This window comes from Megascapheus bottae, chromosome 15 (genome assembly GCF_031878675.1).
Source record: "Megascapheus bottae isolate mThoBot1 chromosome 15, mThoBot2.hap1, whole genome shotgun sequence".
Lineage (NCBI taxonomy): Eukaryota > Metazoa > Chordata > Mammalia > Rodentia > Geomyidae > Megascapheus > Megascapheus bottae.
The window spans coordinates 31,935,924-31,960,753 of NC_143523.1; the positions used below are offsets into that span (position 1 = coordinate 31,935,924).

The 24,830-nt window shown below is 38.8% G+C and overlaps 1 protein-coding gene across 2 annotated transcripts in view; it reads left to right on the forward strand.

Moving 5' to 3' along the window:
• The window catches only part of Prkg1 (protein kinase cGMP-dependent 1), a 973,708-nt gene that overhangs the window by 61,254 nt on the left and 887,624 nt on the right, over positions 1-24,830 (forward strand). Inside the window, exon 1 of one of the 2 annotated variants that reach the window (XM_090346355.1) lies at positions 7,263-7,679. The exons of the other annotated variant lie outside the window; for it this stretch is intronic. Coding sequence (XP_090202481.1) covers positions 7,369-7,679 — 311 coding nt within the window. The 5' untranslated portion in view covers positions 7,263-7,368. Of the gene's footprint in view, positions 1-7,262; positions 7,680-24,830 lie in introns of those variants that run through there. 2 annotated transcript variants of the gene reach the window in all.

Sequence of the window (24,830 nt, forward strand, 5' to 3'; positions counted from 1 at the left end):
ATGTTTGAGCTTTGAAATAAATGAATTTCAAAAAGTCCAATCTTGTCCAGCAAGGAATTACTAAGTCTTTTCTGAATATATATGGTGGGAAAGGTGAATGATAATTTGCAGTTCATTAAAACACATTGCAAATATATGCATCTCACGGGTCTTGCCTTGGTGCTTCTATCCTGGTTCCAATAATGATGTTTGTATGAATGTCAGGCAACATATTTTTGGCCTTGGAAAGATATCCACTTGTTTCCCAGGCCTACTGCTCAATTTGCTTATGAATAGAATGGCAAATTTCTACATTTCTATTGCATGATGATTGCATGAAGGTCAGGATATCATATTTCCTTAATTAGAACTTAGCCATGATATACTTGCCCAATAAGTTAATGAGAGTAAAGTTATCTTTCTATTTTTCTATCTTTCTGGTCTTTTGTCTGCAACTCTCCTCCTTCCTCAATCCTGGAATTCTCACAATATACACAAATTTCTCTTTTGCCCAATTCAATCATTTTACTTTGTAATAAAGTTTCCCCAAACTTCTATTTTATCATAACTGTATTCTCTATTTACTGTCTTACTAACTTTGAGCAGTTTACTAAGAATTAACATTTTCTTTACATTCATTTTGCTTATGAGAATGTTTAATTTCATGCATTACATACCACCCAAAATCAAAGCAACAGCAAAAGAATAGTCATTGATAATAGAGATATTTTTCTATAAGCCATATCAAACCTGTTTTCAAAAGCAAGATTACTTTTGCAAACATTTTTGAGCATTTTTGTGTGAAATACTGCTGCATTAACTTGGTGACTGATGTGAATTTAATATACCAGAAGACTCACTGAAATAGAACTGAAGAACCAATTTATTAATCATAAATGCAGAATATTATGATGTTCACTGCGATGCTGATTGGACTTCAATGCAGTGGGAAAACTATTTTTGTAAGAAAGAATTTTAAATTATAGTGTATGCATTTCAAAATTTTCCATTCATTAAAAACACTCAAAATCTAACTTTTCCCTCCTTTATAACCTTTTATTTCTTCAGCAGTGGAAAAGGGCAGTTTACTAATGAGTACAAAGAAATGTTCATTAGATAGTGCATGGAGTTTTGTGACGACTTATTTAGGCTAATGTCCAATAATCACTTATCATCATTTTAAGCAATGAACTATAAGAATTCACTTCAACTAATATTAGGCACGACAGTAATTCAGTATTAAATGCTGAGCACATTAACAATTACAGTTCAGGGCACTATTACTTTCCTACTCTTTCAGTAAAGTGTTTTTCTAAAACATCATTAATAGGGTTTTTTTTTCTATACAAAACTTACCTCTTAAAGAAACATAACTACAAAGCAACTGGGTTATTAGAATTTTTACTTATATCCATGTAATTGCCCATGTCTTATGACCATGTTTACTCCTTAAATCTATCATGACATTTATCTGACTGACTATTGGAATTAAAACCCTATACAGACAGACAGACAGACAGACAGACAGACAGACAGACAGACAGATAGATAGATAAAGGTGTTTGAATGACTGTTCTTAACTCATAGGAAACCAATTTAAGTTTTTTTCTTTAAAAGAAATAAACCAAAGAGAGACTTGCATCTTGTCTAATTTGTCAAAGTGCAATTAAAATTATATTGTCTGACTCACTGCCTTTTCCAGTCCAAAAAAATTTCCGTGATATATTATTATTATACATTGAAATAGAAGTCATCATTGCTTTTCTAAGGCACAGTCACATAAAACTGTATGTTTTTCATGTGCCTAAAAACTGTCATTTTAATTCTTTCTTGATTCATTATCAGTAACTTTAAATGCAAAATTGGAATGTATTTACAAAATAGAGAATCTCAGTAATTCTGAACTTAATAGGGTGGCTAATGATCTCTTTTTGACCTAGGGTTGGGAATTACTGGACCCTCCCAAGGAACTGTAATATGAAAACCAGGTTAACTCCAGGCAAATTGGTTACCCCAAACCAGAATGGAATGATGCTGCTTTCTGAGCAATCTGTTTTGTGAAAAGTAACTTAAGAAATAATCATGGGGCTGGGAATTTGGCCTAGTGGTAGAGTGCTCACCTAGCATGTATGAAGGTCCAGGTTCGATTCCTTGGCACCACATCCATAGAAAAAGCCACAAGTGTTGCTATGGCTCAAGTGGTAAGAGCTCTAGCTTTGAGAATGCCCAAGGACAGTGCTCAGGCACTGAACTGAAGTCCCAGAACTGGCAAAAAAGAAAAAAAACATCCTGTTCTTGCTCCACGGTTCTCCCCCCCCCCCCACTCTCTCTCTCTCCCTTTGGAAGTAGAGCTTCATTTTATTTTTTCATATATTTTTATTGTAATAGAAGGGTTACATTATATTCACCAGATAGAAGGTGCATTACTTCACATACATCGATACCCTTTCTCATGTCTTGGTCCTCATTTCCCTCCCTCCACCCCCGTCCCTCATCTTAGTCTCTTTTATCTGCCTCCCAGCCCCAAAGTCAAGGTAGATCATATAAAGGACACTCTGTTCTCTCTGGACCCAGAATCAAAACCAGTGGAAACACTCAGATGTGTTCAAGCCCAGGATAGATGGATAGGGTCTGAACTCCATTCCACTGCTTCAGTGCCTCTGTTTTATTAGATAACAGTAAAAAAATAGGGAGTTTGTAATATTGTAATAGAGAGTATGCAATATTACAGGGCCTGTAAAATCAGTCCAAGAAAGTTAGTTGTTTTCGTTGTAATTTTTATGATTGGTGACTTAGAGTAGATACTATGTCTGCTAGATTCTTCAGAGTATTTGCTAGTCTTAGCAATCATTTGCAAAGACTGGCTTTTTCACCTAAACACTCCAGCTATGTATTTTTGTTTGGTTATATGAACTGCTAGAAGACACATTTTAAATTTAGGATTATTTTCAGGAAATGTAGCATGAGTGGAATGAGCAATTGAATAATAAAGTCACCACAATTCTTCTGAAGCTAAGTATGTTGGTAAAACTTGCTAACATACTTTAGTTTTTAAATTATCTAGTATTAAAAGAGGTCTATTTCATTGAATATCTCAGTTAATGATTATAAGTTCTTATTAAGGAAGGCATGGCAATATTCATTCTCAGTTATAGGGTTGGATGCAAAGCTGAAGAACAGATTGCAGTTCTGTGCACCATTGCTTAGTCTGGCTATGAGTAGAACTTTTCTTCTACTTAAGCCATGAAAAGTAGAGTTGTGATTTGACTTTGGAATTCTAGAGTACGGACTCAGTTTCTTCAAAATGATATTGTTCTAAACGTTAACTTCAAGGTTTTATCCTAGCTGGGAAAAGTCTAGGGGTAATAGGAGATGATCTGTCCACTCCACTCCACCCCACTCCAACTTCAAATTTGTGTTAGATATTTCCTGGAGGAGCAAAAGACAGACATATGCTTGGTTGGTCTCTGATCTTAACCAATCAAATTTGCTATGAGTTACATAGTAAAGACAATGTATGGATTGAGAAGAAATCATTGGAACTTGACTATCTTTTTTTTTTTTCAGTATAAGATTTAGTTCTAGCATTTGCCAAGTACTATGAAAACAGCATTTAAGAAAATGCTAGAATCACTGAAATGTTTAAAAGGGAAGCCTTGTCCCTTTACACCTAAAGGGCCAGTCAGTAACTTAAAATACTTATCCTAATGTGAAATGTATAATTCCAGCAATTGGGAGGCTGAGGCAGAATCATGGAGACTCACAGTCTGTCTGGCCTAGTAGGCAAGTTCCAAGCCAGCTTGGATAGATATGTAGGGAAATGCTATTGTTAAAAAAATAATAAAAATAACCCATTTTAACAATGAAGGAGAAAAGACAGCTCAGAGTTTGAAACTTTGCTTAAGTAAGTATAAAATGTTTAAGACAAATTCAAATTTACTTTTTTCATAACAAAGTCTGACACGACACCCAACAATATATTCTATTTCTTGAAGAACTTTGAAGTGTAAGTCTTTTGAAACTGTCAACTCTCTCCTCCATTTCCTTTCTTTGTGTTTGGTACAGAAGACTCATTATTTTCTGTATCCTGGGGCATATTTCGTATCATGAGAATTTTAATTAAAATAAAAATATACATACCATGTATACAGCCAATGGTTTGTGTAGCTCTGGTAGTTTAAGAAGTAAACAGTAGTTAGCCAATTTAGTATTTGAAATTGGATTACCCAAATCCTTGAAAAATGTTGAAGTGCTATGCTTTAGGGGAAGAGGGGAAGGAAGCAAAATATATTACTTTCTGTTTTTCTTTCTTTCTTGTAGACAAGCTTTCTAAAAGTGAGGCTTTCTTTGCCCTGTTCTGCTTGGAAATGTTAAGTACCTTTACTGAAGACTTAGGTGGACTCCAGCAAATGAAGCCCTCCTTAGCATTTTTCTAATAATGGCCTTGTTTATTGTTTCTGACATGGTTTTGAACATGAATTTTTTTTTTACTTTATTGTTGTTTTATAGGTGACATACAGTGGGGTTATCTTAACATATGCCAGATAACACACACATTTCTTTCCTTTTGCATAGTATCATCTATCCCTCATTCTCTCCCATTCCCTCCCCCCCATCTTCACCGACCCCATTTGCATGGTTCACTTTCATCAATGTCCAATGCAGCCCCCGATCTCCGCTGCTGCACCTTTCCACCGATTTTCCACTGATTCTGTGCCCTCCCTCCATTTTCCCACAGATGTGCACATGCATGCACTGTATATGAGCTAAGATGACACAGTGTCATCAGAAAATGAAAACAACAAATTAAGGCAAAGGTCCTTTGTTTCAGTAGGTATGTTATTTTATATACATATGAACTAGTGCTTGGATATTACAACTTGGTGATTTTCTTCTAATACTTCCCTCTTTTGGTTTCACTGTATGTGCATCTAGAATTCTGTGTAGTTTGTCATTGTCTCAGTGTGTTTTAAACCTGACTTCTGCATATCAAGGAGAACATGCAATGTTTGGGCATAAACTTTTGACTTCATGGCTCTCAGTAACAGGTCTATAATAAAATTCATGTAGTAGTGTCAAACATTTTCCCAGGGAAGTGAAGAATTCCCACTGGTTAAATAAGATCAGAATTTGGACTTTTGCCTGGAGAAGGAAATGGACCCAGAAAAAAAGGTTTAGAATGTAATCACAATACAAATCACAATACTTCTGGTTTGGTTCACTTTTAATTAAAACAAACAATAATTCAAAACTGTTATTTACCACTGCCTACTTGTAAATTATCCATTACAAGTGAAAATGATGGGAATTATTTAGTGTATATATATATTTCATTCTGAAATAAATGCACTTTTCAAAATGTTTATGTTGGAAAGCAGACAAATTAAATGCCTTATGTCATTGGTACTAAGGAGAATTAGATCAGAATATAGGATTGCATATCCTTGGCCATTTACATCTCTAATTAATACAGGTCTACTTTAAGTAAAAAGATCGTGACTACCTGCCTTTCCCCTCCCCTCCATTTCTTTTTTAGCCTAGGTACAGAAAGTTGTATATTTAAAAGAAACAAAAGAGTGCACGGCTTTTTTTTTCTTTGAGATGTATTTGTGTATAGGCTAGCTTTACATTCCAGTGATGAAATCCTCCCTCCTTCCCGATTTTAGTGTTAAGTAATGGGCAGAGTGAAAAAAGACGGTTTTAACATTGGATATTCAAGAACAGTCATTTAAGGATTTCCCAAAAGAAACCATAAAGTTGAATGAGTAGCTAAAGATTTAGTTCAATATAAGGAATCGGGGTAAAATATTAGTAAATATTTAGGGGAAATTCTGCACAAATGTTCCCAGAATAAAAGAATAACCCTTGGGCAGAAAGGTTGCTATCTATTAGTCAACGTTTTAATAAATATTGAGGATGCAGGAATCGAGATGCTGGTGCTGGCGGATGGAGTTATGGCAGTGATTGGTATGTGGTAAAATATCCTGCAGCACCTGTAGCCCCCCCTTCCTTCTTGGTAATATCTTTATCTTCAGAGTTGTGGCAAAATGTTCTTCTTGCCATCAAAGGGGAGGATCCTGTCCCAACACATCGGTGGTCATCACAGTACTGGCTCGTGAGGCATAAGTTCCCCACAGCCCTTCTCCACCAAACCCACCGAATGAAGCCAGGCCCATTCTGTAGAGGAGAGTCCACATACTGGGGTGGTGGCCGGGGGAGGGGTGTAATGGAGGATTCAGTGACTTTTTTGGAATTTTGGCCTTTGCCCTGAGAAGAATTCATTGATCTGAATCCAGAAATCTCCAGGAAGTGGAGAATGAGCAGAAACTGCAGACTAGCAACATCAGTGGGGGTGGCTAGCTCACCCCTCCCCTTTCTCCCCCCTCCCCCCAGAGCACCCAGAATGGCACAGGACGCCCCTCTCGGAGCCTGATCACCTCCAGAGAAGCAAGTTTCTTTGCCAGCACCAGCCACCTGTGTGAGGCGCTCCCCCTGGGAAAGGTGGCCTGGGAGAAAGAAGGGCTCAGGTCCCATCCCTGGCGAGCCCCCCTTGCAGGGGTGGAGGGGAAGCTGGTTGGGTCAAAACCCCTGCAAGAACTCAGAAGGAGGCACAGTCTCCCCAGCCCAAGTTCCTTGCTAGGAGCTTCGTAATCCAACCTCTCCAACACCGGTATGCCCTGGAGCCAGCTGAGGACGCCCGTCCAGTTGTCGGGGGTGGGGGCGGCGCGGGGGCAGGGGGGAGGTCGTGTCCGTCCTCTCCCCCTCTCCCTCCCACCTCTCCACCCACCCAGTAGCTCTCCAGCCTCGCTCCGCCTTCGCATCCCCAGAGCGCCTGGAGCTTTATCAGCCTCCCCACACACCACCACCGGCTTCCTCTGGTTTCCTTTGGGGGGGGGGGTCCGGCATTGGTTGGTGATCCTAGGCGGAGCAGCTGCTGCCTGGGCCCCTCTAGTAATCCCACCCCACTCAAGTCCCCCCTCCTCCCGCTGCTCCTCCCAGGCCCCCCGCGCCTCGGGGGGCTCCTCTTCCCCCCCCCCACCCCTGAGCGCGCTGCTGCGCCCACCGGGCTCGCTCCAGGTTTGGATCCCAGGGTTTTGTAGACGCGCTATTTGGTTCCGATCCCCTCCCACCCACCATCACCCCCCAACCCCGCGGTGTCCAGCCTCTCCCGAGCCCAGAGAAGTGGAATCTGCACCTTGAAACTCTCGGTGGCTGGAGCGGGCGGACTGGGCATGCTCAGAAGCCAGGGTTGCTGGCTTTGGTCTCAAGTAGGAAGCGTTTGCACTCCCGGAGGCAGCGGCTGACTTTGGGGAAAGTTGATCGGAGAGGGGAGGAAGCCCCAAGACGCGGCGCAGCGGCAGGCAGGAGCCCCCGGCAGCCCGGAGGAGCATGGGCACCCTGCGAGATTTACAGTATGCGCTCCAGGAGAAGATCGAGGAGCTGAGGCAGAGGGATGCCCTCATCGATGAGCTGGAGCTGGAGTTGGATCAGAAGGACGAACTGATCCAGAAGCTGCAGAACGAGCTGGACAAGTACCGCTCTGTGATCCGACCGGCCACCCAGCAGGCACAGAAGCAGAGCGCCGGCACCTTGCAAGGCGAGCCGCGCACCAAGCGCCAGGCAATCTCCGCGGAGCCCACCGCTTTCGACATCCAGGATCTCAGCCATGTGACCCTGCCTTTCTACCCCAAGAGCCCACAGTAAGCGAGGGGGTGACACGCCGGGGTGGCCCCGGCCCCTTGGCGGTGGGATAACTGCCTCGGGGGTCTCTGTATTGTCTGTCGGCCCCCGCCCCTCCAGGCTTGTCATGTCTGTTGTCATCCTCTGAAATGTTTCATTTTCATGAGCACTTCTTGCCGGGGTTGTGCCAGACTCACTGCACATAACGTTGCCTTCGTCTCTTTGTCAAATGCCAAGGTATTTCGTTTCTTTCTTTAAAAATATATAGCTATATACACACACACGCATTTATATATACCATGGAGATACAGGACATAGTGTTGTTAACGCGCCCCAGGTGTGAGAGTGACTGAACAGAAGAATTAAAAAAAAAATCCCCAAAGCCCTGGCCAACCTGGCTAGCCAGAAAATCCTAAATGCAGGCTCATCAGACTTGAAATGAAATGCGTCTGAGATCACCCCCTTTATACTTTCTCTTCTTTTGTGCTTCTACCTGCTGGAGCTTCACGCTGCTTCCCTTCAAACCTGATGTTCTGTCATCATCAAAGTGTAAAAAAAAAAGGAGTAAATATGCATTCAAAGGGAGGGGGGAGTTGATTTCCTGAATTGGATGACATTTACAATCCCATAAATGGAAGCCTTGTCTGCTGCTTTTCGAAAGATGTTTCTTAATAACATCTGAGGGAGAATGTTACTCATTTTCCTGGGGGAATTTTTCTAGGATCCCTTAATGAACAACCCCTGGCCCTTCAGAGGGCTTGCATTATTTCCAGGGTCAAACACAGATAAGTACACTTGGCTTTGTTGACAGCATGGACACATCTTTTGCCTTACTCCTGGCTTCCGAGGCAAACACTCTCTGGTATTCTCCTAGCGTTTTCGAGACTAGTGTGGCTCAGATGTCAGTGGATGGAAAAATTGAATGAAACTTGTTACACAACACTCAACTCAGAGTCCATACGGGAAAGAATCAACAGGACAGGGGGTAACAGGATGAGCCAGACTACCGATATGAGCGGTATGTTTAATTAATAGGCAGTGACATGATTAATAAATCAAAGGATTTTGAGACGCTACTACATGACACTGGTTGGCTGACACGTGTTATATAATAACAGAAGGTCCCTTAGAAACAAACCTTCACTTCCTAAGTACAGGCAGTTCCTAAAAGGCGTAAACATTTGGATATCTTCATTTCTGTTTATTGTATGAGGGGGTCAGAAATAGGTGCTAATGGTAGTTTTCAAAAGTTAACAATTGTACCCGTAGGTGGAGTTCCCAGGGAGCCTACCTTGTACCTGGCAGTTAGTTCTTTGGCAGCGTTGGCTGTCAGAGGATTTCGTATTCAGTGGAGTGGAGAAGAGAAAATAAGGATGGACCTGACCTTAGCACGGTGTCCTTATAGTTCAGCAGCCTGCAGGCTATCTTAGAAACCCAAATGATCTGAAGCCACTGCCGCTTTCTCTGGTAAATTGATTTGCAGTCCTGACATGCTTGCCTGTTGCAGCTAATGATTTACATGACCAACTCTCCTGGGCTAAGTTTCGTATAATGAAAAAAAAAAAAAACAACTCAAAGACAGCTCTTGGCATTGTTACGTATTCTATAGGATCTCATTCTTAGTGTCTGTAGGACTTTGGAGTAACCTAGAAGAAACTCTGCTTTTTATAAAAGGAATATTTTAATAGGCTTTTATAATGAAGCATGATCAAGCAGCTGATAACTCCAGCCTAAACATTTTATGAGAGAAGATCTAAAGAAATCGGGGCAGCAAGAAAGGGAATGAGCTGGAGGATGTAGGAACTTTTAGAAGCTTCTATTGCTTGACACCTAGAAAAACTAGGTTGTTTTAAGTCCATAGTGAAAAATGAATTTAGGGTGCCAACTAATTCATAGCATGCTACTCTAGAACACATTTGAATTGACTGAACATTACATTCTGTTATTTATTTAATAACGTGTATTTTAAGGAACTTAATCCTTAAGGTATTGCCATGGTGGCTCTTGTGATTCTGAAGGATTATACTGAAGAAACTGATAGCATGTCTTCCAAGCTTATATAATTTTGGAAAAACATCTGTTCTTTTTTCACACTTCCGTAAAGAAAATGAGAATAAAGTTGGCTTGAATGGTAGAATGCACCTTTCTTAGGGGAAAAAGATATATGTTGTATGCACAGTGATGATTAACTCATTCCATTTGAATGACTGTTTAGGATAGTCTTACCTAGGATGTAGAAAACTTGCCATCCTAAACAGATTGTATATACTTTTCAATTTATTTCATTTAACTACTTCTCTTATTCAGACTTACTGGCAACAAGTGTGTGTGTCTTTCTATTATAGTCTGTAGTGCAACCTAAACAAATTAGTTATCTTTCTTAAGGTTACACATAGATTATTGTGAGTTCAAGTTAAAATGAAACTGTCCAAGTAGGCTAAAGTTGATTTGAGCACCATATTTATATTAGTTTTTGGTGCTCTTTCCATTAGACATAGGTAATGTCCCAGCTGATATTCAGTTATTTGATGCATGAAAACATACTTGTTTAGTGTTTTTTAAGGTTGTCTGTTGAGGATTTCTACCATTTCAATATTTTTCTTAGAAACTTTGATCATCTGAAATATAGTATAAAATGTAAACAAACTGAAAAACTTGAGTCATCTGGACAGTTTTGGTTTGATATTTATTTTCCTTTAAGCTGGGAATGAGAAGGAAGATTCTGTCAGATTTCACCACGGAACCAGGGCACTTCTGTAGCATCTGTTAAGTGGGGAGAGAATCCATTCACAAGCTGTATAGATAGATCTCTGAAGGCCTTCTTATGACTGTGAAGCAAAGAACTGATGTAGCAATTTAGAGACTGTACACCACTGCTACCAAACAAGTACCTGAGAATGTAAAATTACTACACTGAATGTGTGGAGATAAGTTGAGTAAGTAAGCCCCCCAAATGGAACAAACAAAGCCAAGCACCTTTTCTGTGAGATCAGATAATTTAATGTTTCTTATTAGCTTCTAAAGTAATTTTATTTATAATAGACCACTCCCAATAACAGGCTCTATACTAGAGTCCATTACTTGGGGTCTGATATTTTGATAAAAACCCTTTACTCATTTTTAGTGTAATCTAATGTTTTCCATTTTGTTGTCACAGGCTTCTGTGTCATTTCTGTTGTACTATATGGAGTTCATTTTATCAAAAGTTGTGTCTCTGTATTTTTGTAAAGCCATTGCTTTTTACCTGAGAGGTAGTTGCATTTCACAGAATGATGATATGTTTTGTTTCACTTTGTGATTGTGATGTACTTTGGAAGAGCTGAGGATAAAAGAGAAATATATATGTATATAATGTTAAAGTAATCTTTGACTTAAAGCACACCATAAATGATTTTCTAAACACTCACACTAAGATTCTTTCAAGAGAAACATCAGCCTCGATGCTGTATGTTCAGTTTTGCAGTAGTCAAGGAAATTATAGAATTTTAGTGCAAGTATAGAAAGTGTAATATTAAAATATAGATCTCTTCAAAAGTAGGTATTAATTTTCAAATGTGCCTTGCAGGTAAGCTCAATGTAGTGAGGCATCAAAGGTGAGTGGCTTGTAGGTCTTGCCAGCAGAGTTAACAGAGTCAAGAAAAATACTGCAGAGGTAGATAGAGAATGAAGTGAGATGAGTCACAAAAGAGATACTAAGGCAGTTTGCAAATTATACAGAACTCATTTAATTTTAAGCTACCAGAAAAGTCTCATGAAAATGCAAGTTTTTAAACTAAGTTATTTGAAGGGCTGACATGACTTAGGGTGATTAGTGATGAGATGGGGAACAGAAGAGAGGCTGCTCTGGGAGATGGAAGAGCTCCAGTCTAAACCATCAGCAAAGGGACAAGGCACATCTGAGGAGGGGAGTATGGCAGCAACTTGTGGCTTTACTGTAGAACTGTAGATGAAACTGAAGAAAAGTTGAGGTCAGAGAGGAGAACCTCAGTCATCAAGCTTTTTATAAAGTAGGTAAGAGGCCATTTCTGCTTGTTTTGCGAGAGGGAGGGGAGTGTTTTCAAGTAGTTTTACTAGTAGTTAGCACATTGTTACCTACTTGTTAAGTTACAGTTAACACATTGGTACCTACTTGTAAGTAGGTAACTAAATGTTACCTACCAACCAGTAGGACTGGATTCCCAACATTCCACCCCTCACCCCAACCAGTAGTCCTGACAGTGGCTGTAACTGTATTCACTAGGTAAGAACATTTTGTTTAAGCAAGCAGCAGATGATGAAACCTTTGAAGAAACCAAGTTTCACTCTTAAAGAAACCAACTTCTTGCTACTCACTGGAGAATGTTCCATTGAAAATCATCTAATTATATGCCATAGACCAGCGTGGCAGATTCCTTCCTTACAGCAACAAACTGGACAAAGATGAAAATTAAGCATGAAGTTCACTCTCGAAATTCATCTTTCCTGTTTGTGTGTGTGTGTGTGTGTGTGTGTGTGTGTGTGTGTGTGTGTGTGTAGGATTTAAATTCTGACCTAACGTTGGAATATTGGTTTTCAATTGAAATGTGGTGGTTAATTCGACATTACATTCTATGCAATAAAATAATAGGTGGTGAGGAAATCTTTATAAAAATTGTGAGACACCAGGTTGCTGGAATTCTGGTAGGATATTTTAAAGCACAGTCAATTTGTGTGCCCCTAAAATGGGGTTTATAAGAAAAATACTGACAAGTCCTTAAATAGAGTAGCTGTGGAGATTGCCTGAGAATATAAATGACCAACTTCCCTGCTCTGCTGGACCACGTTTCTAAGCTCAGGTTACTTGTTATTTCACTGAAGAGTTGGGTTTGGATTCCTAATGGGAAAGGGTAGACCACAGGCAATGTTTCTATTGTTGCTGTTTGCAGGTTATAAGGCATATGGACACTTTTTTTCTTCTTCTCTGTCTGCCTAGCAATGGAGGGTCTCCATGGTATCCTAGCAACCATATTCCGAACACCAGGCTGCTGCTCTTTCTGCCATCTCTACCCATAGGTGTTGCTGCTTGTCCCAAGGAACTGGGCCTGCAGCTAGCTTTCCAGATCCTCTGACTTAAAACCTTCTGAGCTCAGAAACCCAGACAGTGTGACAAATAAGCACACATGGAAAGCAGCATTTACCAACCAGCTCAACGGCTTATTATGCAATCAAATCTGTGGCATTTCCATCCTAATCTGAACTGTTGAGCTAGTTGTGTTTGCCACGCCTTCTCTGTCAGCTCTTCTCTATTTTCTCACATCCAGCCTCTGACACTACTTCTAATCCCTCTCACCATCTTCTGTAAGGACAGCATTCCTTAAAAATGAAGTTTCTGAGAAGTTAAATATGTGCAGCAACCTCTTTGAACTCTCTATAATTTTGTTTGTAAGAGCAGAGGAATGTACTCCCTCTGAAACTGTCATGTAAATAGAAACAATAGCACGGAAATTACAGCTACACAAAGCAGATGTTTAGCACAAGGTGGGACTAAAAGTACCTCTCAACAGTGTCTTGTTTCTGAATGGATTTTATAATTATAGTTATTAATATGAAAAAGCAGGACAGAGTGTGAAGAAGTGTGTGTGTATGAGGGGTATGAGACAGGGCAAGGTGAAAAAAAGAATCCTTGTGAAAGCTATGCTGTATTTGCAGTGTGTTTTGTCATTGAGTGAATATGCTCTAAGACTAAAACAGAAGAGATAGCTTTGTGGATGAAGACAGCAAGAGAAGTAGATGGAAGGCTGGATCCCTTAGATCCCTTGGACAGCTCTCCTGAGATACTGGCAGGAAAAATCATAAAGATATTTCCTCATTGAGCAGTACTCCTTTGGAAGGTTTTGTGCTGCTCCTTTGAAACATGCTTTATTCTGACAGCAGGAGCTTGATGGTCCTTGTACAGTCCATAGTGAAGAGAAAAGGGCAGTAAATCAAGGCATTGCTGTTCAGAATGACACACTCCATCTGGCTGATATTCATGGAGCACTTACCTCGGTGCCAACATTATTCTTTGGCATAACCTGGAGTATCCTGTGAGGAAGATTCCAGATTATCCTCACTTCTCACCAGGAAGAAAGGAACACTGAGCCACAGAAATACTAAGCAGTTTGCCCAAGGCCCATATACTTAGTAAAAAGGCTGAACCTGAATTTTCAACTCCAGAACCTTTCTCTTTAACCACTAGAATCTCTTGTTGACTACAAAACAGTGAAGATTAGGCAATTATAGGAAAACCTAAGAATAACACATAAGAGTAGCTGTTTACTCATAATGAAATAGGAAGCAGAAGAACTGGAAGAAGACAAAATTAGCAAGGACTATGTCTCTCAAACATGGCTGCAATTAGAATCACCTGGAAAGCTTTAAAAACATCCAATGCAGAAGTTTTGCCTCAAATCAGTTAAAATAAGAATTCCCAGTGTTGGGAGGTTATATGCATGTGTGTGGGGGGTGGGGATGGAATGGAAGCTAGAGATTAACATTTTAAAATAAGATTCGTAAGGTAACTTCAATGTACAGGGCAGTTTTGGAAGCATTCTTATAGGAAGGTGGAAAGACATGTGTGTGCATGTGTGCTTTAGTTAAATGAAGGACCAGGTATATTTCCCATCTAAGAAACTGAACGTCTATTGGCGAAAATCTTAAAGAGCTACAAGCTTGCGATTGCTGCAGTGGATTGTTGCCAAATAATAGGTTTACATTTTTAGTAGCATAATGTTTATGTTCCCATGTGAGCAGTCATTACTTCACTGACTTCATTGATTCTCACCTGAATCCCCTTGAATCACTTGAATTCCCTTTCTTCGTGGCAAAGCACTTTCCGTGGTCCCTTTGAACCAAGTCACATCCTCTGCTTTCTGTGGAACCAGAGAGCTCTAGTTGTACATTCCCTGAGCCTCTCACCCTGTCAACGTCCCTGTGATGTCTGGGGATACCTACTACTATCCTGGGATCCACAAAAGTAGCTCTATCCAATGTGTTTCTCTTTTCTTGCCAAGCATCAAGACCTGGACAGCATTCAAATCTGACCCTCATTAGGACCAACCATCATTTGACGTATGTTTTCCACGCTTGCTGCGGGCGTCTGCCTGGCGAGCCAGTAGAAGTGCTTCTTTTGGTCTCAGCTGCTGTTAAGCATGGCAGAGTTGAGGAAGGTGAGACACGGGTGAGCCCCTCTAGGAAAAGCCGCTTTGAGCTTGTAGTGCTTCTCCTTCTGGTATGTCGTGCCTCTGCAGCCAGCTACAGTTTTTTCCCCCTACAGATATTTTATCCTTTTAAGGTAAACAGCTTGAGCGCTGGCTAGGAAGTACTCTGCAAAAGAGGTTTCAGAGAGAGAAGAGCCGGCACAACTTCTCAGAGCTCTTTCCAGACAATGTGATTTGAGGGAACAGATCTGAGCATGGCTGGCCCATGAGAGGTCTGAGGTGACACCCCAGGATTGTGGTGTCTCTGAGGAAGTATCTTGGAGATGAGAGTCCATCACCCCTCTGGCTGGACCTCACCACTGCTCTTTTGGTCAGCTCTATGTTTTTCTTTTGCCCCCTTTCCCCTTACATTACTATTAAACACATGTCAAGTGTTCTCCAACGGGAGCATTCTATTTAAGTCCGTAATTTAATTATTTTCTCAGGTGAGGATCAGCCAGTATAGCACATTACGTAAACAATGAAAGTAGCTAGTATAATTGTGAATAGTTTTTTTTTTGCAAAAAAGTCATCTTCTTATTATCATACTTAGTAAGGAGGAGCTTCGTTCTCTTCCTCCTCCTAAAATATGAAAATGTATTCTGCTGACAGCATGTTGAAGCAGAGTAGATGTAATAAGGCTGCCCAGAGGATTAGGGACATTAATTACACAAGGAAGTTAATCATAAGGAAAGTAAACACTTTCATTATGAATCGTGCATTTGGTTATTGGACTTAAATGAGAGGAATAAGAGGAATTAGCAACAATAAAGAAACATGACCAAAAGCATGTGTTCATTTATTATGGCTTAGCAGTGAGAGGAAGAAAGATGGGTAAGGACTCTGGAAAATTATGTCTTTGGGTTGTGTTATGCTATGGTAGGTAAGGATGGGTGCTAGTAGAGATATAAATTAGTACCAATTAGTGCCAATTATTACCTGCATCAAAAATAAAGTATTGTTAATTACCTTTGCTTGTCTAAAGATCATAAATGCAAATTAAACTTCTTCACATTTACTGTAAGGTGGATGTAAATTGCATTAACTTTTATATGGGGGGAGTTATTTCTGTCAAGCCAAAGATTTACTAAATAGCTTAAATTATTTTTCTGGAATTATGTTTCCAAAACAGATCTCTAAATGTTATTGACCTTACAGGGTTCAGTTTCATTTTCTCAGCTGTAGTCTTTATCTGCTCTTTGAAAGTCTTTCTCTGAACACTAAGTAATTATCATATCAGCCAGTGAGTTTAACTCAGTTAATTGTACTGAATGTCAATGATGACAAACGCACTGTAGTTAAGTAGAAGTACTTGTACTGTTTTGTGAAAGAGTTATAGTATGGTAAGTAAGATGTCACCAGCTCCAGGCCAAAGAAGAATAAGATAGCATGCCTAAAATCATCTTCTTTTCTGGATATTCAGTACGTATTCCTCACAGTCCAGCTTTAACAATAAATTATGGTTGTGACAGTATTTCTAAGTGAGGATTCAGGAGAATAGAAAAGGGATTGTGCTGACCAAAGAGAAAAATGGGAAATCTGCAATTGCCCCCTGGGAGCTATTGTTATAGATGGAGTGGAAGGTAGATTGGTGATACTCTGCCAGCTGGTAGCTGGAAAACACACTAAAAAGAAACACATTGCCTATCTTGAGACAACAATATACTCTGGCCGAACTATCAGTGACTAGTAATAGATTTTGTATTATGGTACGAAAGAGATGGCCTTCAATTAGACTTGAGCTCTCTTGTCAGGTTGTCACCGAATTCTCCAAAGAGGAATATTAAGCATCTGAATGTGACAGGTACTATTTTGCTAAGCCTGTGATGGTACCTCATGATGGCCAGTGGGAGGAGAAAAGTAAGAAAATCCTGCGAGGAGAGTAAACCCTAGAGGGCACAGTGCATGCAGAATGGAATGAGGAACTTTATGTGAATGTGAGACTCTTTTCAGATAATTGCTATCCTCTGTCTTGGAGCTGTTGGGAGGATACTAAACCTTAGTAAAGCCCTAAGACACTTACATAAGCATGAATCAATCAATTCTTCCTTCCTTTCCTCCTTCCTTCCTTCCTTCCTTCCTTCCTTCCTTCCTTCCTTCCTTCCTCTCTCTTTCTGCTCTTCCTTCATTTTTTTCTCATCTGTTTATTATAAAATCCATTCATTGGAGTACTACTTTTTGGGGGACAAATGAACTTTACTTAATAAAACCTTTTCAACTCTGGATTATTAGAAGACTGTTTGATCAAAAAGAAAGCCACCAAGTATCTAGTCATTCACTTAATATTTGCCTTCAGAAAAAATATAGTATTGTAGGTCATGGTGCATTTGTATGAGCAATATTTCCTGATAGAGATCTGAGAAACTTTAAAAATACTATGAAAAAGACTGTGCTATCACTTTTATTTTTAATGGTGTTAGTTTTGGTGAGGAAATAGTCATTTTTCTGTTCTTCAGAATGTCATTTCAAGTTTTGTTGCTTATGATAAAAGGAAAATATAACATAAAATGTAGAATGTGTGTCATTCTTTTACATGTTTTAGCATAACTTAGCATGACATATCTATTTTCTTGTTTAAAAAAGAAGTTATGTTAAACAAGGTGATTCCTTGTTTATGTGATAGGGAATGGCCTTAAACTCATGCGATTAAACTTTGAGATGATCCTTATAGAAAAGAATGAGAAATAAGTAACAAGCCCTTTGTGAGTAGGTCAGCTTTTATTAATTTTGCCAGCTTTGTGCAGAGTTTATGAGCTCATTCAGTTCTTTGCTTTAGTGTTATGTTTGCTTAGGAGTTAACTCGCTTATTTTTCCTTTAACTTGACTTTTGTTGCGAAACTTCTAGCCTAAAAGCTTTTTTATTTATTTATTTATTAGACACTAAGAGATATACATGCCTGAGTCCATGTTTAAATGTTTATGAAGAAGTTATTTTGGCAAATACTAGTACTGAGGAATATCACATTATTTCCAGCAGAATTCATATTTCATTTGTAACCTATTTGTGATTATGATAAACAATCCCAGACAATCTTTTTACACCCTAAAAGGAGAAAAACTGAAAGAACCATATTGAAATATTTGGAACAAAAGCTCGTGCAAGGCGTGAAAAGGTGAGATGTTGTTAGGACGTCTATTCTAGGGTATAACTAGGGTATAAAATGAAAGAACAGCTCCTCCCAGAGGTGGCTCCTCTTCTCAGGAGGCTCTTTCTCTTCTAGTCTGTCTTATCTTTGGGTGATACCACCAAAGTCCTGTGCCGTATAATTATCAGAAAAGATTTTGGAGCAGCGTTCCATCTTCTGGATTCCTAAGGGTTACTGTCAGTGTGATGGATGGAAAATGTCTGGAGTACACATTTATTTGTCTTGACAAGAGTGGGATTCTCTGTTAGATGGGCTTAGAGATTATTAAATAACATCTAGGTGAACACTTGCTTTTGTTTAAATCCTTGATAACAGGGTTTTCTCTCTGCCTTTCTTGACTCTTGATAACAAATAGTTCAGTCCAATGCGTTTTCACCATAAATGGAAATATGTCACTAGGAAATTTAAGTACAGTAATAATCGTATGTAACATGTTTAAAGGATAATATTCACAACTTCCCTTAGGCTCAAATTGGGCTCACTTTACATCCCAAAATTTTGGTTGTTGATACAATCTCTTCTTTCTTCAGAAGAACTCTTTGTATAGTAAAGGCTATCATGGCTACTTTGTACTTTTGTTTTCACTGCTTAGTTATCGATGGTGATCATGATGACACTAGGATTGTTTGTTCTACTCCATGACATACTTGTTTCATTTACTTCTGCAATGATCATGTGCTATTATCGTCCCCATTCCTGTCACCCTCTGTTAGCTGCATCTAGCCTGTGACTTCTGTTCATATGACCTGCCTGGTCTCTGAAGTCATTTCAGTTTTCACTTCTGGGTTTCGAAGTCTTAAAATTCTCCTTCTTTTTGAATAATCCGTGATCATATAGTGTCTTTTCAAGAAAGCATGCTTGTCTTTCAGCTCTAAAAAATGCCTGGTCTGAAGCACTGCAGCATAAACCCCATAAACTGGTTAACCTTGAGAAGGAAAGGAATTGACTGTGAAGAAATACAAGCACAGAATTAATGGAAATGGGTTACAGGAAAATCTTTTCAAATTCTTAATTTCTGTTGCAAATACAGATAGAACTCTCCCTAACAAAATCCTGTCAAGCTTAGGATAATAATAGCTTACTAATTTGACTGTCTAAAGATTCTAATAGATCGCAATATTATGAGATGGTAGGGGCCATCAAACTCATGATGAAATACCTTCTAATTAGGTGCTTGCCTCAACATTAATCAGAATAAGATGGGAAAAATTTCAAGGTTGATTTTGTTTGCATTTTTGTTTTTGAGCTCTTCAGAATGGACCATGAGAATACCTAACCTTGTTTTTAAAAATGTAAAAAAATTTTCACCTGATTATATGCTTGTGTGAATGCCTGAAATTATTCTTTTGGAAGTTTTGCCCAGCAATGCAACTGTAGACTTTATATGTGGCAAAAATGAGGTTTAGTAACAATTTATAGTCAGTGGTTAGAAAAAAATGAATATGTGTATGATTTCATTTCTGTTCTATAGCTGTCTGAATAAAAATCACTTCCATTTTGCAGGTTAGAATATTATGGATTAAAGAAGTAAGCAATATATTCCCATTTGACAGTGACAGTTCTATGAAACCCATCGGTCAACAGGCCTTGGTCGGCCCTTTTTCTATACCATAAAACAACCTTAGTATATTCACAACATCACCGATATTGCCTTGAGAACCCTTGGTTTCAGGAATACATGGATGGAATCCTGTGGCTTGGCAATGCATGTATGGAAATTACAAGTGGGTAACTTCACAACCTGCGAATGCCTGGGCAGTCTGTTATTCAACTGAGATATTGAATCTTGTCTGCATTTCCATTTCCTTATGATAAATAAGTATTCAAGTATCTATCATAATTAAAGTAGGTGTGGGTCTCTCAGCATAGTACCAAGAATAGTATGGTTTTCATTGTCAGTTGTTGTGTTGTAGTTTTCAAAACTGCTGCTCATTTTTATGACTTTTATTAGACTGGTTTTCAGTACAGGGTCATGAAGAACTTCTTTAGTCTAAATTGAAGGGCAAGACATGGAAAGTCAGGCCCAGTAATGCGAGGTTGTTTGGGCAGAAGCTAAGCAAGCCAGCTTGGAATGGATGTGACCTGGAGAAAGACTGAGTGAATCCTGCATGAATCCTACATGACATGACCTCTGGTTCAACCAAGGAAGGATTGGCTAAGTTTGAACGGAATGGCATATATTTAAACTGTGTTTTAAAATCATAGTGAAAATAGTTGCATAATCCCAAAGGAAAACCATCTGTGCTCTAAAAATGGAGAATTTTTAATGGTCATGCTTTGAAGATGCCTTTATGTAAAATTGTAATGGTATTGTTCTTCATGTGTGTTTAAACACAGAGGGTCCTTATAAATAAAGACTACAAGTTACGGCGCTCTAGTAAGGTTTTACAGATCCACTGCTTTAATGGGTTGACTTCAATCCATCCAAAGTATTTAGAGGAAAGTGGTTTTTGTATTTCCTGAAATGTTTGCATCGAAGTTATTCACTGATAATGGATTTCTATTTGAAAGTCAGTCATTCCCCAGCTTGAATATTATGCTGTCCACACTGAGAAGCTCTCAGACACTGAACATAATCCTTGCATATAAATGTTTTTCTATTAATGACCTTGATTCTGCATCTCAAGATGGCTTTTCCAAAATAATACGATTGTGGGTAAAAGCAAAGATAACAGCTCTGTTAGTCAGTAGATGAATACATTAATAGTCTTGGAGAAATTCTTGACAGTCAAGATGATAAGCTGATAATGGAAAGCTTTAGAATAAAAATAAAAATACTAGTTCATTTTGAAATGTGTCATGTAATACAAGAAAGATAGTTTCTCAATAGCTTTATTGAGATATAATTTGCATGCCATAAAATTCACTCACCATACATGTAATGTGTCAGAACTGTTAGTAAAGTTGTAGAATTGTGTAACTGTCATCACAGTCCATCTGTAGAACTCTTCCAGTACCTACTGGAATTACCCGGGGTCCATCTGTAGTCAATTTCTGCTCTGCCCTAAGGCACCACTGATCGGCTTCCTGTCTTTATCAATTCACTTTTTCTGTGCATTCCATGTGAACAGACATTTCTTTTACAAATGGTGCCAAGATACCTGAGTGGCTATGTGGCATACGTTAAATGTCATCCAATGCAGTCTAGAATGTTAAGGTTGCATTGGGATCCAGGACCTTTTTTTTTTTCATTTCATTAAATATTATATCTTGTTAATGTCAGAGTTCAACTTGCCTAACCAGTTGTGAAAGCTTTTTGGAAGGATGCAGAAACTGTGGAATTTAGCTGCTTTTATTTTTGTGTGTTTTGGCTAGTTTTGATATATTATTATGGCAGTAAGTTGATTAATAGTAATAATAATAATAGAATCAGGTTGCCATTTACTGAATATTTACTGTGTTCCAGAAAGATATTAACTTCCCTAATGTTTACAGTATTTCTGAAAGATAGGTATTTGTTTATTATGAATTTAACAGACAACACCACCTACAGAATACAATCTGAAAGAGGTCATTAATTTGCTTAGGACCACAACTGTGTTCTTGATTCTGAGTCTGTGCTGTCTGACTGCTCTGTTAGGTCCTTTGTCTCAAGGTATTATGGTAAGAAAGATGTGTGACTTACAACCTCAACACCCTCCAAAAGTCTGCTGTGAGCTACATCCTTGAAGTCACCTTCCAACTTGCCATTTTGGCTCTTGTGAATAGTCTGCACTTGAAACTATTAAGAGAGTCAACAAGCTAAAGAGAAGCAGTAATCCCTGATGTGGGTATAGAAGTGATCAGGGAACTCTTTGTGAAAGAAGAGAGGCAAAGACAGGATGGAGATTTGAATTATGAAGTAAAGGAAGGAAGAAATTATGAAGGAAAAGGAGAACTTTTTGATACTTGAATATGCCTGAGATAGTGATTTCATGAATAAAGCAGAGAGTTTTGATTAAAATTCTCTTTAGGGTAGAAATTCTTTTCAAAGCAAAATCCTGATTTTTTAAAAAAAATTCCTTCCCCCCCATCCTTTTCTCTCTTGATGCCAGTGGTGCTGGAAGCAGACGAAAGAGAGTAAATAGTCTTTAATGAAGATGGCTGTGACCCCAGTGGGACAGGACTCTGATTTAGGTGGCTACAGCTGACTCCACTTTGTTTCACTAAAGGTTCTGGCTTGCTACCTGGCTGGCTGTATTCCCCAGAAGCCTTTGCTCTGATGCCAATCAATCCCACCCGGTGCAAAGGCTTCTGGGTTGCAAGCCAGTTGGGGATGTTGCCAATTCTGTTGCTTATTCAGCAGTGAAATGAGGTAGCACTGTTAGCTCTCTTTCTTATTGTGCAGGTACCAGGAATGAAGTTTCAGTTTAAGAGAAAAAAGAGTAATCTTACTTTGTGGATTAACTGGGGATTGACGAAAGGAATTTCAGAAATCATAAATTATTTCATATATTTTTGGTGAGTCATGGACTCAACTTTTTCATTTGCACAAGTGATTGATAGTCATAAATTCCATGGCCCAAATTAGGACTTAATTATTTAAATAAATAATGGTTAAAGTATGTATTTATATGTAATAAGTATTTTTGATAAATATATGGGTACATGGTAATAAGGAGTTAAAATATTAGAGGCACAACCATATATTTATATACCATATATATACATATATATCAAGGATTTAAAGAAACTTCATAAAATTGCATTGATTACAATAAGATTTTATTTAAAAAATAGCACAAATTACTTTGTGGGCCAATGACATTTATGTGTGTTTATTTATTTTAAGAATCTAGGGCAAGCATAAGGTGCACAGGACATAATAGGTAAAGGGACCATACGAGTTTTCAAGTCTGGAGTCTGGAGTAGCAGCCTTTGCTTCACTTGGGAACTAGATAGAAATCCAGCTGCTTCTCTGATATTATCCTAAGCTTACAGAATCCAAAGCCTTGGGCCAAGTCTCAGAGGTTAGTATTCTAACAACCCCATTAGGTGATTTTGCTAGAACCTTAGGTTGAAGGCTCCTGCAATAAAAGAGTTGAAAAGTAAGGCTCAATGTTGCATACTGTATTGCAAACAAGGTTGAAGTCAGTTCTTTCTCTTACCCAGAGCAATGAGGCAAGGATTCAGAGTGATGAGCTATTTGCCTATGGTTTGCTCTTTTCCCTCAGATTCATGCCCATCCCCTCTCTTTTGTTTTACAGAAACTCTTTTCCATCCACAACAAGTGCAAATGCTGTGTCTTTTGGAATAGTTGCAGCTTCAATTATTTTAGGGCTAATATTATTTTGGTAGTTAGTATAAACTCCCTTGCACAGTTAGTTATTAGATCATGTATTTATTTTGTCAGGCATTAGTATGAACATATTTGTGTGCTCTATCATACATCAATAGCTAGCTCCTCAAAGACACCATTTCTGAATAGCACCCAGAGTTACCTTTATCTGGTACATGATCTGTTGTGTTATCTTACCTTGGTTTCTTTTTAGTGATTCATCACTTGAAATCACTCACTTTGTGGTTTCGGTCTGTCTGGAGCGTTTTAGGCAAACTTACCTCCGTCAAGCCCCAGAATAGAGCTTAGCAGTGAACTGTGAGTGATGCTTATTTATTCTGATATACTGCTTACTTTAGGGTTCAAGAACTGTATCTCATCACCTCATCATCACAAATCTATGAGTAAGTAGACTAGCATAGTATCCAGAACATAGAAAGCATTTACATAATGATTAATTTTTGTTAGTCCTGTTCTTTCTCATTGTTCTCCTAGATCTCAGCTTTTAATTATTCTTAGCACTGAATCAAGCTGAATTTTGGCAACTAGAAAACTGAATGCATCAGTGTTTTCTATGGTTTTATTTTATATGAGTTATTTGTTTTTATGGGCAATGTTTGGTATGATCTACAGTGGGAATTCCACAAATGGAAATATATGTTGGAACAATGAAATGTGTAACATATAATAAGATTACAATTCCTCACCTGAAACTCGATTTCTTTTCCTTCAGATTTTTGAAGGATTGCAGGAAAAGTGCAAACAGAATGGATTTTGTGACTTTTTCCAGCAGTCAAAAGCAGCACACCACAAACAGACCTAACTGTACTTCATCAAGTCACACTCTGTGTGTGTGTGTGTGTGTGTGTGTGTGTGTGTGTGTGTGTGTGTGTGTGATTAGGATTGTAGGCATGAGCCACCAGTGTCTGGCCATACACTGTTTTTATTGAAGAGTTTTTGATTCTGCATTCATACATGAGGTTTTGTTGGGTAGTATAGGAAATCTAGTGCATGCATTTCAGAACTTTGTTTTTTTCGTGTTCAGGAAATATATTCATCCACAACAAACTTTTGAGGCACTGAATCTCAAGCATTGTAAACAACCTGATCAAAGTCAATGCTGGATTTGAATCCAGGTCTGGCTGAGTCTGGATGGCTTCCTTGTGAGCATAAGGCACTATCCCTTAGAAGTATGCTATAGCAATAAAAGGAGCTGTGAAGATTGCTATGTTCCCCTCCATCATTGCACAATAGTGACAATAAGGCCCCCAGTGCTGCGGTCTTCAGTACCATTATTGGTAAGGGATGCAGCCCAGAACTCAGATGCTTTAACACCTATTTTGTATTCTCTCAGTTCTCCTTCTGACATGTGCATCTAGACATTTCCAAATGATTTTCTACGAAGCCACCTTTGTTGCAAATATAAAGGCAGTTTTCTAATAGTTTCTGTTGCCTTTATCAGCTCTCCGAATGTGTTGATCAAGTAGTTTGGCTCACTGTGTTTTTATCATCAAATACCTAACTGCTGGTAATGTACAATTGATCAGACTCAAGCTAGAGACTTTATTTACT